At 37.6% G+C, this 12,140-nt stretch overlaps 1 protein-coding gene across 1 annotated transcript in view; it reads left to right on the top strand.

Annotated features, from left to right (window-relative positions):
• The window catches only part of ITGA9 (integrin subunit alpha 9), a 203,748-nt gene that overhangs the window by 158,734 nt on the left and 32,874 nt on the right, over window positions 1-12,140 (top strand). Inside the window, exon 23 of the mRNA XM_071561537.1 lies at window positions 2,049-2,156. Within this exon, the coding sequence (XP_071417638.1) occupies window positions 2,049-2,156 (108 nt within the window). The remainder of the gene's footprint in view (window positions 1-2,048; window positions 2,157-12,140) is intronic.

Here is a 12,140-nt window from a genome sequence, read left to right as displayed (position 1 = left end):
GTATGGATAACTTATTAGAACAAACTCTTGTGATGTGTCTGAAATTAACTTGCGCTGTGTTTTGCTGATGTGAGAATATCTATTAGAAGCCCTTCAAACCCTTTCTGACCGCTAGATGGAACTAGGGAATGATAAGTCATGCAGAGGTAGGTTCATTTATTGTGAAAAAGAGTGTTTTGCCTCTTTTCTCCCTTTCTGTTCTCCTAGGCATGAATGCCACTCAGCTCATAATGAGTACCACATGTCTGCCTCTGTGGACAGATTGCAGTCCAGAGCAATTAAGCCCCCACTGTCATGCAGTGCCCTTAGCTATTTACTGAGAAGGAGTGAAAGCAGGATTTTAGGACGTTGAAGCTTTTGTGAACCAAGCTATTAATTCTTGTTATTCTGATTTCATTCTCAAGGATTTATAGGTCTTCACTACCTTTTCTCCCCATAGCCAGTTATTTATTAAAACCAGATAAAGAACAAATGCACTGATGTTTTTAAATTAGATGAATATTTTCAATAAAGCAAAGTGATAACAGGTAAGGGAGAGAGAATCCATGTATTGGCAGAGCCACCATTTGTCCTACCCCTCCTCTTTTTCATGCACACACTTAGAAGTTGCAATATTAAATTTTTCTGTATAGAAGTAGAAAATTACACTGTAACAAGTCACAGGTCTGCTCTCCAGTAATGTGCTAATCCTCATAACTGTGTGTCAGAGAGAAAGGGTAGAGCTTCATAATGGGCAAAGCATTGTTTGTATCACTCTGTGCTTAATTATTTTAAATTATTTACCTGCCATTTATTTAACTTCTCCAGAGAGAAAAAAAGTAGTAGTTTCTTAACTAAGGAAAAGAAATGATTAACAAAAACTATGAGGCCTTATAGTAGTTTTTGTATGTGAAAAGTTATACCCAGTCCAATGTTAATAAGGAAACAGATCTATATGGCTATTTTTGGTAACAAGACGTGCAGTGAAAATGCTTTTTCTGCAGTAGTCTTATATCTGTTCTCAGTAAGATAATAAAGGTTTTTTTAAGTGTCTAAGATGAAACATTATGTTTGTATTTCATGTAGCATTTATCGTGCTCCATTGTAGTGGGATTTTTCTCCATGCCTGGAGCCTCAGTGTTTTTGTGAGGATTTGGCATTGTGAACTAATTCTCTTTATCAGTCAGACATTTCTTCGAATATAAACAGTGTTTGAAGAATGAAAACCTATTGGCTTTAATATTTGTACTTTACCCAATTAGCATCTGATTGCTACATCTTTCGACAGTAGTGTCTCAGTGTGGACAAATATTCTGGTGGGCTTAATGCTTTTACTGTATGCGTTTATATTTGTGTTGTTAGACAGAAGCCAGAAATATTTTTCCTAATTAAAAAATGTAGACAGAATACTTATTTTTCCATGGATTACTTCTCTTCAGCAAAATAGCATAAATTTTGGAATTTTCACTGGATACATTTCAGTGGAGAATGGGAAATTCTTTGAGTTTTTGTTGAAATTGTCAGGGAGGGAGGTTCATGGAAAGCTAATATTTTTCATTAGGAGTATAATTTAATGGGAAACTCCAGAACTTGAATGGAAATTGTTCACATGCATTTCCTGGCAACTCACTCAGAAAACCCACAGTCCAGCAGTCACAATAATCGTTTGGCTTCTGCACCATAAGGAAAACATATGCAGGATATAATGCAGTGGTTACCCCAGATGGAAATGAGAATGTTAACTGAGACAGTAATATTTCTTACAACCTTCTGGATTGTATTGCCAAAACACTCAGAGTACTAGCAGTGTCTCTGTATATAAAGTAGAAGTCTTACACTGTTTGTATTGATGACTGGTAATCATCCTGCAAAACTCCTTGTCATGTCATACATGAGCTGTGCCAAAAAAATGTTAGGTAAGCTAATCCTTGGCACTTACAAAAGAAATCCTGCAAAGTACTTGAATATCTTCAAACTTACCTATATTCCCAGCTCTGCTTCTACAGTCATTTCCCATTTAGGAGAAGTCATATATGTAATTTTATTTGTATTCCTTTGCTCTCTTACAGGTTTACAATGCTGGACCGAGCACTCTCCCTGGAGCTTTTCTTGACATTTCATTTCCAAACCGCCTCTCTGCTACTGGAGACGAAATATTTCATATTCAGGAGATGATGGTGAGTATGTTATGATGTGTTTTGAGCCCAGAGAGTCTCTGAGAGCTGTTGATGACTGAAACAACAGAAGTCCACCAGAACTAGATGAATCAATTGCTTTTTAAGGTAATGAAAGGTTATCTGTATCTTTGGCCCTGTCATAAGTAGCTGAGCCCGTCCACTTGTTGACTGCTCTCCCTCACCCAGGGCAAAGAACTGATTGTATGTTCCTGGTTCCCTGCAATGCTGTGTAAAACCAGGTCAGGCTAACACTGAGGGAAATAAGGAGAACACTTCCCCGAGTCACACCTCCAGAGAGGATTGAGGCTTAATTAGTCCTCCCTGACTGAGAGAGGATTATATGGTGTATGTAATATCAGATGTGTTACCAGGCTGACTCACATTCCCTGGGGTTTTTTTCCTATGGTTATCTGCAAAAATACTAGCTATGTCTAAATACATTATCAATATCTATATTTCTGTAGTCCGTATTATAATTTGCTTTTCTTTGAGTGTTCTTTTAGCGAACATAAGTAATAGAGAATGTTATTCTTTCAACACAGTGTTTTTCAAAAGATGAATTTGTGTCCACTACAAAGAAATTCAACAGTAACTGTGGTAAAGAAGACACATTCTTAGATTTCATTTCTAATATTTGCTTATTACTTTCAAAGCCTTTGTTAGACCACTAAAATACCATCATTTATACTGTGGTGACCAAGAGAGGAAAACCTTACTACTGAGGTAAATTTAAAACTGAAATTCAGAGTGATCTGCCTTTGTGAGATGAAAACAGCTCTTAGAGATACTTTCTTGTTGTTAGCTACTTTTCTAGCCTTTTGTCTAAAAAATACTACAATTGCTGATATGTAGGTAACAATGTCAATGAATATGTGTAAATATAAATCCAAAAGATCTTTCTGAACAGGTTTCCAAGATTTTTGCTGTTGGAAGGTATGAGAAAAATATAGGTATGGCTTACAGATGGACTGTAAAGACAAAATAACTGAGAAACAGATTGGAATATTGTATGAAGCAATACTAGTGTACAGACTGAGTCAATTTTCCAGCTAGACTGAATTAATTCTCCAGCATATGTCTCATTTTCCATGGCATTGCATTTAAATGTTTTATTTAGTCCAGCCTTATACACAGAAGATCACCTTTCCTTTGACATGCTGCCTGTCAAAGGATTGTGACCCATTCCCTGGGTTCTTTCCTGGTCTCTGTGTGCTGTGGGGATAGAGGGTGTGTTCATAGCAGCAGCAGAAAGGTGGGAGTCTTCTTAACAGATGTTGTCTCCCCAGATGTTGGTATCTCCTCTAACATCAGTCATTCTATATATTACTATATAGCCAAGATAGAGGAATAGAAAACAGCCCCTCTTACATAGAATGTGATAAATTCCTTCTAGGAATTGTTTCTCTATGTTGACTTTTCCAGGAGTCTGGGCAAGTTGTCTTAGACACTTGTTTGTACACTTTAATTAGGTGAGGTGTACACAGCACATGGAATGGTCAAGGACTAGTTTCCAGGCATAGATGTCGCTTTTTCTGCACAAGTTATCTGAAGAGGATGGGATGGACTACGTGGTTTTGAATAGCTGTTAGAAAAACAAGGCAAACCCCTTAAATCTTGTGCTTTTCATTGCTGTTGGACATCTGATGGCTTACCAAAAGGAGGTCCCACTGGGTGGTATGGTCTTGAGAATTGTGCTAATAAGAGATACAGGCAGGGAGGGAGCTTTTCATCAAAAGGTTGAGTATAGTATTTCTTTCCCTCTTCCTCTTTCTTCCAAATTCTCTTATTTTTTTCATTGCCTGGCTTGCAAACTCTTTGAAGAGACTTGCATCACACACATTTTACTTTCCGACAAGATTCTTATCTCGGCAATGATGATAACACAGTTTTTTATATTCTTGGTATTGATTCACCTAAACAGGCTCTGCTTGGTCCCTCCAGAGGAGGGAAGAAGATCATCTAGTTCAAACAAACAAACTTGGTTTCCAGCTGTTAATCCTTTGTTCCTCATTATTTATTTGCCTTCACTGGAAATAAAATAAATAGGAAAGAAACAATCTTATCAAGTTCCATAAAGCCAGCACCAGAGTAATCCTGGACACATTGCTAATTTATGAACAGCTTCAGGAAATACTCTGGTGGATTTGGTAGGAAGTCCCATTGTGAAAATTGTTCTGAAGACCCCAGAAAGCAACCCCTTGGCTGGCAAGTCAAGTAGGGCTTCCCTTGCCATCCAAATTAGCTGGATACCCAAAGGAAATTACTGATCTTTCAGTTCAAAACCAAAACACACACAAGTGTAATGAGCACTGTTTTCCTTTGTGGAAGAATAGAAATCAATGACTTGAAAAGTGGAGAACATACAACATAAATTTGTGTTGACTAACTTCTCTGCTTAGGTGAAGCTCTTCTGTGTCATCACCTATACTATTCTATCATAACACTTCTACTAACAAATGGAGGTATTTAACTATGTTTTTAAGCTGGCTTGAACCCTCTGCAAGAAAGCAAATAAAAAAAAGTCATAAAATCAAACAAGTGAGTTTGTCTTACCTGCTTCCAAAATATAATTTACCACTGCAGAATTCAAGTATTTACTATGTAAAACCAATGTCAGTGGTGAAATTCTTTAGTTAAAATTACTTGAAAATTTCTATAATTTCCATTTCATTACAAATTTCTAATAGGGAGGAACTTTGCTTGTGTTTCATCCATCTTGTTTACTTCTGGCTTTTACTGTTGCTTTATTGCCTTCACATATTGGGGGCTTTGTTGGGAGAAGTGCTGCAGAAGAAACTCCCAATACCCCTTGAATTGCCTCTCAACATCTCTAAGGCAGAACTCCAAATTCCGTGACCTGAATTTTATCTGGAAGGAAATCTTAAAACAGTTTCTGCAATAAAGCTAAAAAACAGGAACAGAGGAAGCTTGAGGGCTGTCATTTCCTCCAAGAGCAGCAAGATAATAATTCCTATTAACACCTCCCAGAGATACAGATCGTTCCAGTGGACCATCTGGGACTCTGCCTCTTACTATTTTTTGTGCCTGAAAGACTAAATCACTCAACACAATAGGAAGGAATTTGCTCCTGGAACTATCTTATGTGGTGTATGTGTGTTTGAGACACAAACCCTAATGGTTGTGCTGTGCATTTTCACCCACAGATTTCACTGCCTTACTGTGTATCAGAGAAGCAGCAGTAGAATTATTAGCTTTAAAATAAAAACCATTATATAATCAAATCCCAAATGCTGTATCAACACTGTCAGTTACAGACAAATGACAATTTCTAATCTTCTGTATTAATGACAGCTATTCTGAAAGTTATGTCAGTACTGACAGCTTAGAATTCTGGATTACAGTCATAAAGGCACAATTACAGAAACACCTGCACTGACTGAAAGGATTCTATTACCTTATTACCTTTACTACAGTCAAGATTCTGGGAAGTTGAAAATAAGCAAAAGCTTGAAATATTTAATGACTATACTTACAAAAATTCTCTTGAAAAACAGCTGTTCTAAACCATTTTCCAAAGTTCATCTGCTTTTAGGGTTTGTTTGTTTAATTATATTTGGTCTATAAAAAGTTGAAAAGCTCCAGGATTTTAGTTCCCTTTCAAGTCAATAAAAACTCAGTGGGAAAGAGAGTGGGATGCTTTCTCTGTTAAAATAGTAAAACTTGGGATACATGGGTTCAGTGCCTAGCTCCGAGACAAATTTCCTGTGTGACCTCAGCTAAACCATTTGGTGCTTGAATTATATATCTGTAAAGCAGGGATAACCACTATCCCAGTCAAGATTTGCTTGGCTAACATTTATTTACATATTAGAGGTGTTTAGATAGTCATGTAGTAGATTTCTGCTGACAATGTAACCAAAATCAGCAGTCAAAATGACCCAGTGAATGCTAGTGTATCAGGCAGAAAACTCATAAGAACATACTTGCCTAGTACCACTCTTCAGCCTGCAATGCACAGAGGTCTCACAACAGCAGTTTAAATTTCTATAAAGGCAAACTGCAAAGTACAGTTAATTTAAATAACGTGCAACCTGTTGTTGGGGAAAAGCAATACAAACCCTGCAAGGCAGTCTCCACTGATAACACAGAAACCATCTAATCTCCCTGGGTTTCCCTAAGCAGCTATGCTTAGACCTCGAGAATTATCTCCAGAGAGCAAAATATGGGTTAAACCCCAGTCTTGTGAATTCTGCTCCCATTAACCTTGAGTGTTACCCAGTTAGCTCAGGCCCCCTGTTCCTGGTCTGACCTTCCTTTCACTTTTCAGTTACAGAGCAAAATAAAAGGTCCTCTTTTTGGAAGGACAAACAGAAGTCCTCCAGTTATCCTATTGGCATATTCACTTCACACTTCTTTCTTTTGTCTATGCAGATAAGTCCTGGATTGTGCCTTTTTGAAAGCAGGGTATCAGTAAGATTTTAAAAGGTAAAGAAAAGCTGGAGGAATTGAAGAGAATTCCTTTTACAGGTTGCCTTTTAAGTTAATGGCTTCCTGAGCAGGGGACTGTGGAATTGCTTGTCATGTTCAGTAAGGGAAACTGTGGAAATAAACTTTATTCTCTTCCTAGGAAGGTTGAAACAGAAAAAATAAGATGGAAGTCAGTCCCAGAGCCACAAGTCTTTCCTGGCTGATGATAGGTTATGTTTTTAAGGCCAGCTTTGTATACCACTCCTGTAATTTTTCTTCTTAGCATTAGCACAGTAATGTCTGTAAGGGGCAGGAGATGAGTTAAAACTTGTTGTCTCATGGCATGAATTGTCCCAGGCTGCTTGAGGTTTTTCTTCACTTATATAATGAAAGAGAAATCTTTGCAATTTTAAAACCTTAAATGTAATTTCTGCTTATTATCTGTAGGTTTTCTCTTCCAACATAAGAATTGGATGCTTTGCTACTTCACTGTTTGAAATGTTTGAAACATTTCAAATGTTTGAAACTTAAAACTAAGCAAAGAAGGACTTTCAAAGCTCTCTAAAGTGCTGGTAGTGCATGAGTGTTCCTGGAAGCCTCTGTTGAGATTGTCAAGCTCATTATTGCATGCTCCACAAACAGACAAACCTGTATATTGTTATCAAGGTGTAGAAAACCTCTTGTTTGTTGGTAGCTAGTTTAAAATTATTTATTTATGTCTTTTGACATATCAGGTCTTGTCTCTGAAAACATATATATGCAATCCCAGCATGAAAAGATAGAAATATTTGCTGATAGGCCTTGATATAGCAAATTTTTTTTCCAGCAACAATTTTTGCTACTCGTTGCCACCTTTGACGGAAAGATTGTGCAGGAACATTTTGCACTTACAGCAAGATTTATTTTAGCCCTTTTTATTAGTCATCCCACTTGTAGTCTCTTCATCTCAGTGATTGTTATGCATACACTGATAGACAAATATTTTGGCACCGTATTTAAAGGCATAGCTAGATTACTGAAGGAAGTGATCCATTCCAGGGAGTGTATTGTGCAGAAATCTGTACAGAAAATTGTACAGAAACTTTCTGACCTTCCTTATTGCACCTGATTATTTAATTAAGGTGTATATTAAGTGCATCAGAAAAACATCTAAAGGCATTGCAATCAGGTTAGCACAGATTTATGCCAAACATGCGTCTGGAGTTCTCCTTTCGTCTGGAGGAGCAGAAGGCAGAGCTGTGGTGTACTCCTCCTCTAAGCTGAATTAGTGTTTTAATATCCCCACTTTGCTTTTCAAATCTTTCCTGTCCTTATGGCTGTGTAAGTTTACTTATTAGAACTGTGGACTACTGGTTTTCCTTACAATCATTGCTATTTTTACTTGAAATCTTTCAAGGGTTGTGTAAAATGGGTTAATTTTAAAAATTATTTTCTGTTATTTCAGTGACTCTTAAATTTATTGCCAGAATCAACAAAACTGCTCTGATTCAGACCTATTTCATTATCTGTGAATATTAAACATTTTTGGCATATGGAGCAAGTAGTCAGATAACATATTTACATAACTTATTTATCTACTGTTGAAAGTCTGACCTTGTCTGGAATTTCTTGTCAGTACCCTTTTTTTCTCAGTGTGACATGTTAGATTAACCCTGCCTATCAGTTCTTCTCTGTTCACCTAATAAAGGGTGAATCAATATCTTTGAATCAGAACAGATGTATACATTTTTTCCCCTAATATTAGGATGAATGTGCTGTGGTTAGCAACAAGGACACACAAGTGCATCTGTTATTTATTTTTCAAGTTTGAAAACTTGAACCGCTGATTAGTTATTCCTACATAAACAAAACAGTTGAAAAAATACATATGTAAGAAGAGGAAAATCTCAAAAAACTCTCTGGCAGCAATTTCAAGGAGACTACAGCCAAACTCCTTGTGCTTTGGAGCCAGCACACCCCAGGGCTGATGAGAAAGGTGTCCATTTCAGAGTTGAACAATGTTAACAATTTTGTGAAGTGAATGGCCTGTGTTCAGACCTTGAGCATGTTTCCTGCAAGTTAAATTCCTGTTCTGAATATCTTGTGTCTCGTGGCGTTTTCCCTGAACTCACCCACGCACATTTTCTGAGGTTGGATGTGGGTTTGGTTCTATCACATGCACTCAGGTCCGGATTCCACCTTCATGCTTTCTTTGTGCCAGCTTAATTCCAGGCTAACAACTAGTAACTAGTGATGATTTAGAAAGAAGTCAGACTTACGTGAAGAACCTGGAAACTTTAAGATTAAAATAAGTCTTTTGCATTAATGGAAATCTAGTGTTGTATATAAGAGTGTTGTATATAAAGAATGAGATGAAGATACAAATTTACTTGCCCATTTATCTTGTAAAATGCCAGTCATTAATTATGGGAATAGCCCTCAGCTTCTTATAAGCAGCAGTGCAGCAGGGAGATTGTCCTTAATGTTTTGTTGGAAGCAACAGCTCGTTTTACTCCTGTTTTTCTGTCTCATTCTTCCAAGAGACTCCTATCACTTGCACATTCTTAACACCAAGACAACTGCTAATATCCACTTCTTGCTCGTGGTCCTCAACTGACCTGTATGGAAATCATATTTCATTTCTCTCTCCCAGGTTAACATTTGTGCAGGATACAGGGCTCTGAAAAAAATGGAAGATCTTGCCTTTGATGCACGTCATTGGGTTGAGGTTAAATCTAGAAGGGGCCATTGGCTTTCAGTCCACTTGTGAAAATTATGTTACTGGTAGTATGGCCTAAAGTCTTAAACTGTTTGCTAACAAACCCCAATAATTTCTGAAAGGCCCCAAAGACTTACTAGAAATTCCCATGTTCGAAGAGTAGCTACAGATGAGCAGAAATGTTGTTGCAAGTACCCTGAAGGTGGGAGACAGAGCTGATAGCAGAACAGGAATGTGATGAGGCAGCAGGTGTATTATTTCTCCTAGAAGTTCCAACCACCCCCAACTGACCTGGCCTCTTGGCAAGAAATGTTTCATTAGGTTCTCCTCTCCATTTCCAGAGAAATGTGTGGTGGTTGTCCCCCTTGCCCTGGTACCTCCTTGTTGGACTGACAAGCCAAGCCCAAAGTATTCTCATAAATCCCTACACAAGCAGGGAAAGTCAGAGGATGATCAGTGTATACATATTAAAATCAACACACTATTCCCATACAGCCCTATTATATCCTGAAGTGTTTTCAGAATGTTGTGTGTTTGTGGAGTCTGCATGATGTTTTACGTACAGTTATTTCACTCTAAAATGTGCATCCTACCACCTTTTCTCCAGAGTGGTGTAACCTTACATGATTAAAAACCATTGCTGCTTTGTGGGTTTGCCCCTGCTCTGTATCAAAAGTCAGACACATTCAAATATTCGGAATCCACTAAGGTCATCCTGTGGTAATTTATTCCTTGTTTCAGACAGGGCATTTTTAAAGCATGAAGTAATGTGCATGCTTTCTCCAGTGGTTGTATCTTGCCTCTGAGAAGCTTAGTGGTTTGTGCTGACAGCAAAAAGTTGACAGAGTAACCCTTTGTAAAGGATTCCTATTTAAACATTTCTCAAGCATGTCCATAGGCTCTTCAAGGGGACAGCAACTTCCAGTAAATTGGCAGAGGTAGAGACTGACTTGTCTCTGAATGAATGTGTGGCAATTTATAGAATCACAGAGTGCTCTGGGTTGGAATGGGTAGAGAAGGCAGCATGAAGGATATTCTGCTATTGTGAATGCTCACAGATTAGTAAATTATTAGCCTTTGCAGGGGTATGGTGACATTGAGAGGCCTCTTGTGCAATGTGCCATTTACAGCCTGTGTATTTCCGATGTTCTGGCTTATATCTCTTCATGTTTATGCAAGATGCATATATATGTGTGTATATATATACATATATATATATATATATATATATGTATATATATACACACATGTTGAATGCAACAGGAGAATACATATATATATATATATGTGTGTTTGAGAGCGAGTAGTGATTTTCTGTCCCCACCGAAAGCTGTCTGAAAGATGGTGATTGTCAAGTGCCACATGTTAGGTGTCTGATTGAGGCACTTGACAATAATGTGTTATTATTGGGAAATGTTGATGACTATCCAGACATCCAGGGATGTTCAAGAATGTAGATGAGATCTGAGTGCAGGCCGTGCTGGCTTTAATCACTCTGATATACCACAATGAGAATATCAGAATGATTTTTTTTTTTACCATTCTTTACCTTGGGACAGAACTGTTTGACAAAAGTGCCTTTGAACTTGAGATGAAAACTAGAAAAAATCAATACACATGATGGGTGTATTGATGTTTGTTTTGCACTCTGTGGCAAGACTGCTAGAAAATGGGAACATCCTTACACATGGACAGCCTGGTAAAAAGAAAGCATTGTCAGTAAAAACTTGTGTGAGAAAATTTTACTTTTTACTTTTGTTTTTTGTTGTTGTTTTGCCTCATGTGAAAGTTGAAGATATCCAGGATGGTGAAAGCATGATTCATTCCAATAATAACAATGACAAATAATAAATATATCAAATTATAAATTCTTTGTGAAAAGTTTTTATAAAATGTTTGGGTTTCCATCAGAAAACCACCCCCTTATTTTTCCATTCAAAGTTGAAATTCTGAAAATGTAATTTCTTTGCAAAAAATATACTTTTTTTTTTTTAATTAGGAAAGTTTTCCTGGAGTTGAATGCTAGGATCAGTAGTTAGTAGTATTTACTTCTGTGTTACAAAATTTTGTGCTGTTGCCCCAAAAATGTCTAGACTGTATGTGACAATACAGACTATTGAATATAGAGTAGAAGAAAAAGTAAAAAATAAGATCTTTAAAATTATTTTTAGGCTATTTTTTCCTGCAATGTAAAAGTGTTCAGTGAAATCTGCTACGTCAGCCACTCATTTCTGACTGCAGCACATTGAGGCCCCAGGACAAGACTCAGAGTGAGTTAGAAGAGGGTGCAATATGACCATCAGGTGCTGAGGATGCCATGCAATTAGTTAGGCTGGTTTACCTTTTCCTTAGCCTACTTTATGTGCTAATGTAGGCTTTGACTATCTCAGTCTGGGTACAGATTTTAGGTACACTTCCTGTACAGGAGACTTATCTGTAATGCCAGTGCACCAGATCACAAATGATTTTATTCAGGACTTTAAACAAGTAAACAGCTTCTGAAAAACAATGACACAACCTTCAGCAGCTGTGACACAGCTCATTGGAAGTCCCTCCTTGAGAGGCTGCAAGGCTCCTCCTGCTTAATACCTCTCTTGGGGCAGGTTTTTATTTTCCAATATGCAGTCTTAATGTAGGATTTAAGAAAGCCTTCTTTGTGTCCCCATTCCCCCCAGCCCAGTTTTGTTGTTGTTTGTTTGTGTTGGGAGTTGAATGTTGACCTTTCTTTGTGGCTTCTGTATAGTCCTTGTACTAAATACTAAGTCTATGCACATCTCTTGCCACATTCTATGCTCTACCACCCCCAACCCCCACCCCCCCCAAAAAAAAAAAATAAAATCCCTTCTGCTATTTCTGTG

This window comes from Pithys albifrons, chromosome 7 (assembly GCF_047495875.1).
Source record: "Pithys albifrons albifrons isolate INPA30051 chromosome 7, PitAlb_v1, whole genome shotgun sequence".
In the NCBI taxonomy this organism is placed as follows: Eukaryota; Metazoa; Chordata; class Aves; order Passeriformes; family Thamnophilidae; genus Pithys; species Pithys albifrons.
The sequence above is the reverse complement of the archived record's forward strand: the minus strand, read 5'-3'. Positions and strand labels throughout refer to the sequence as shown.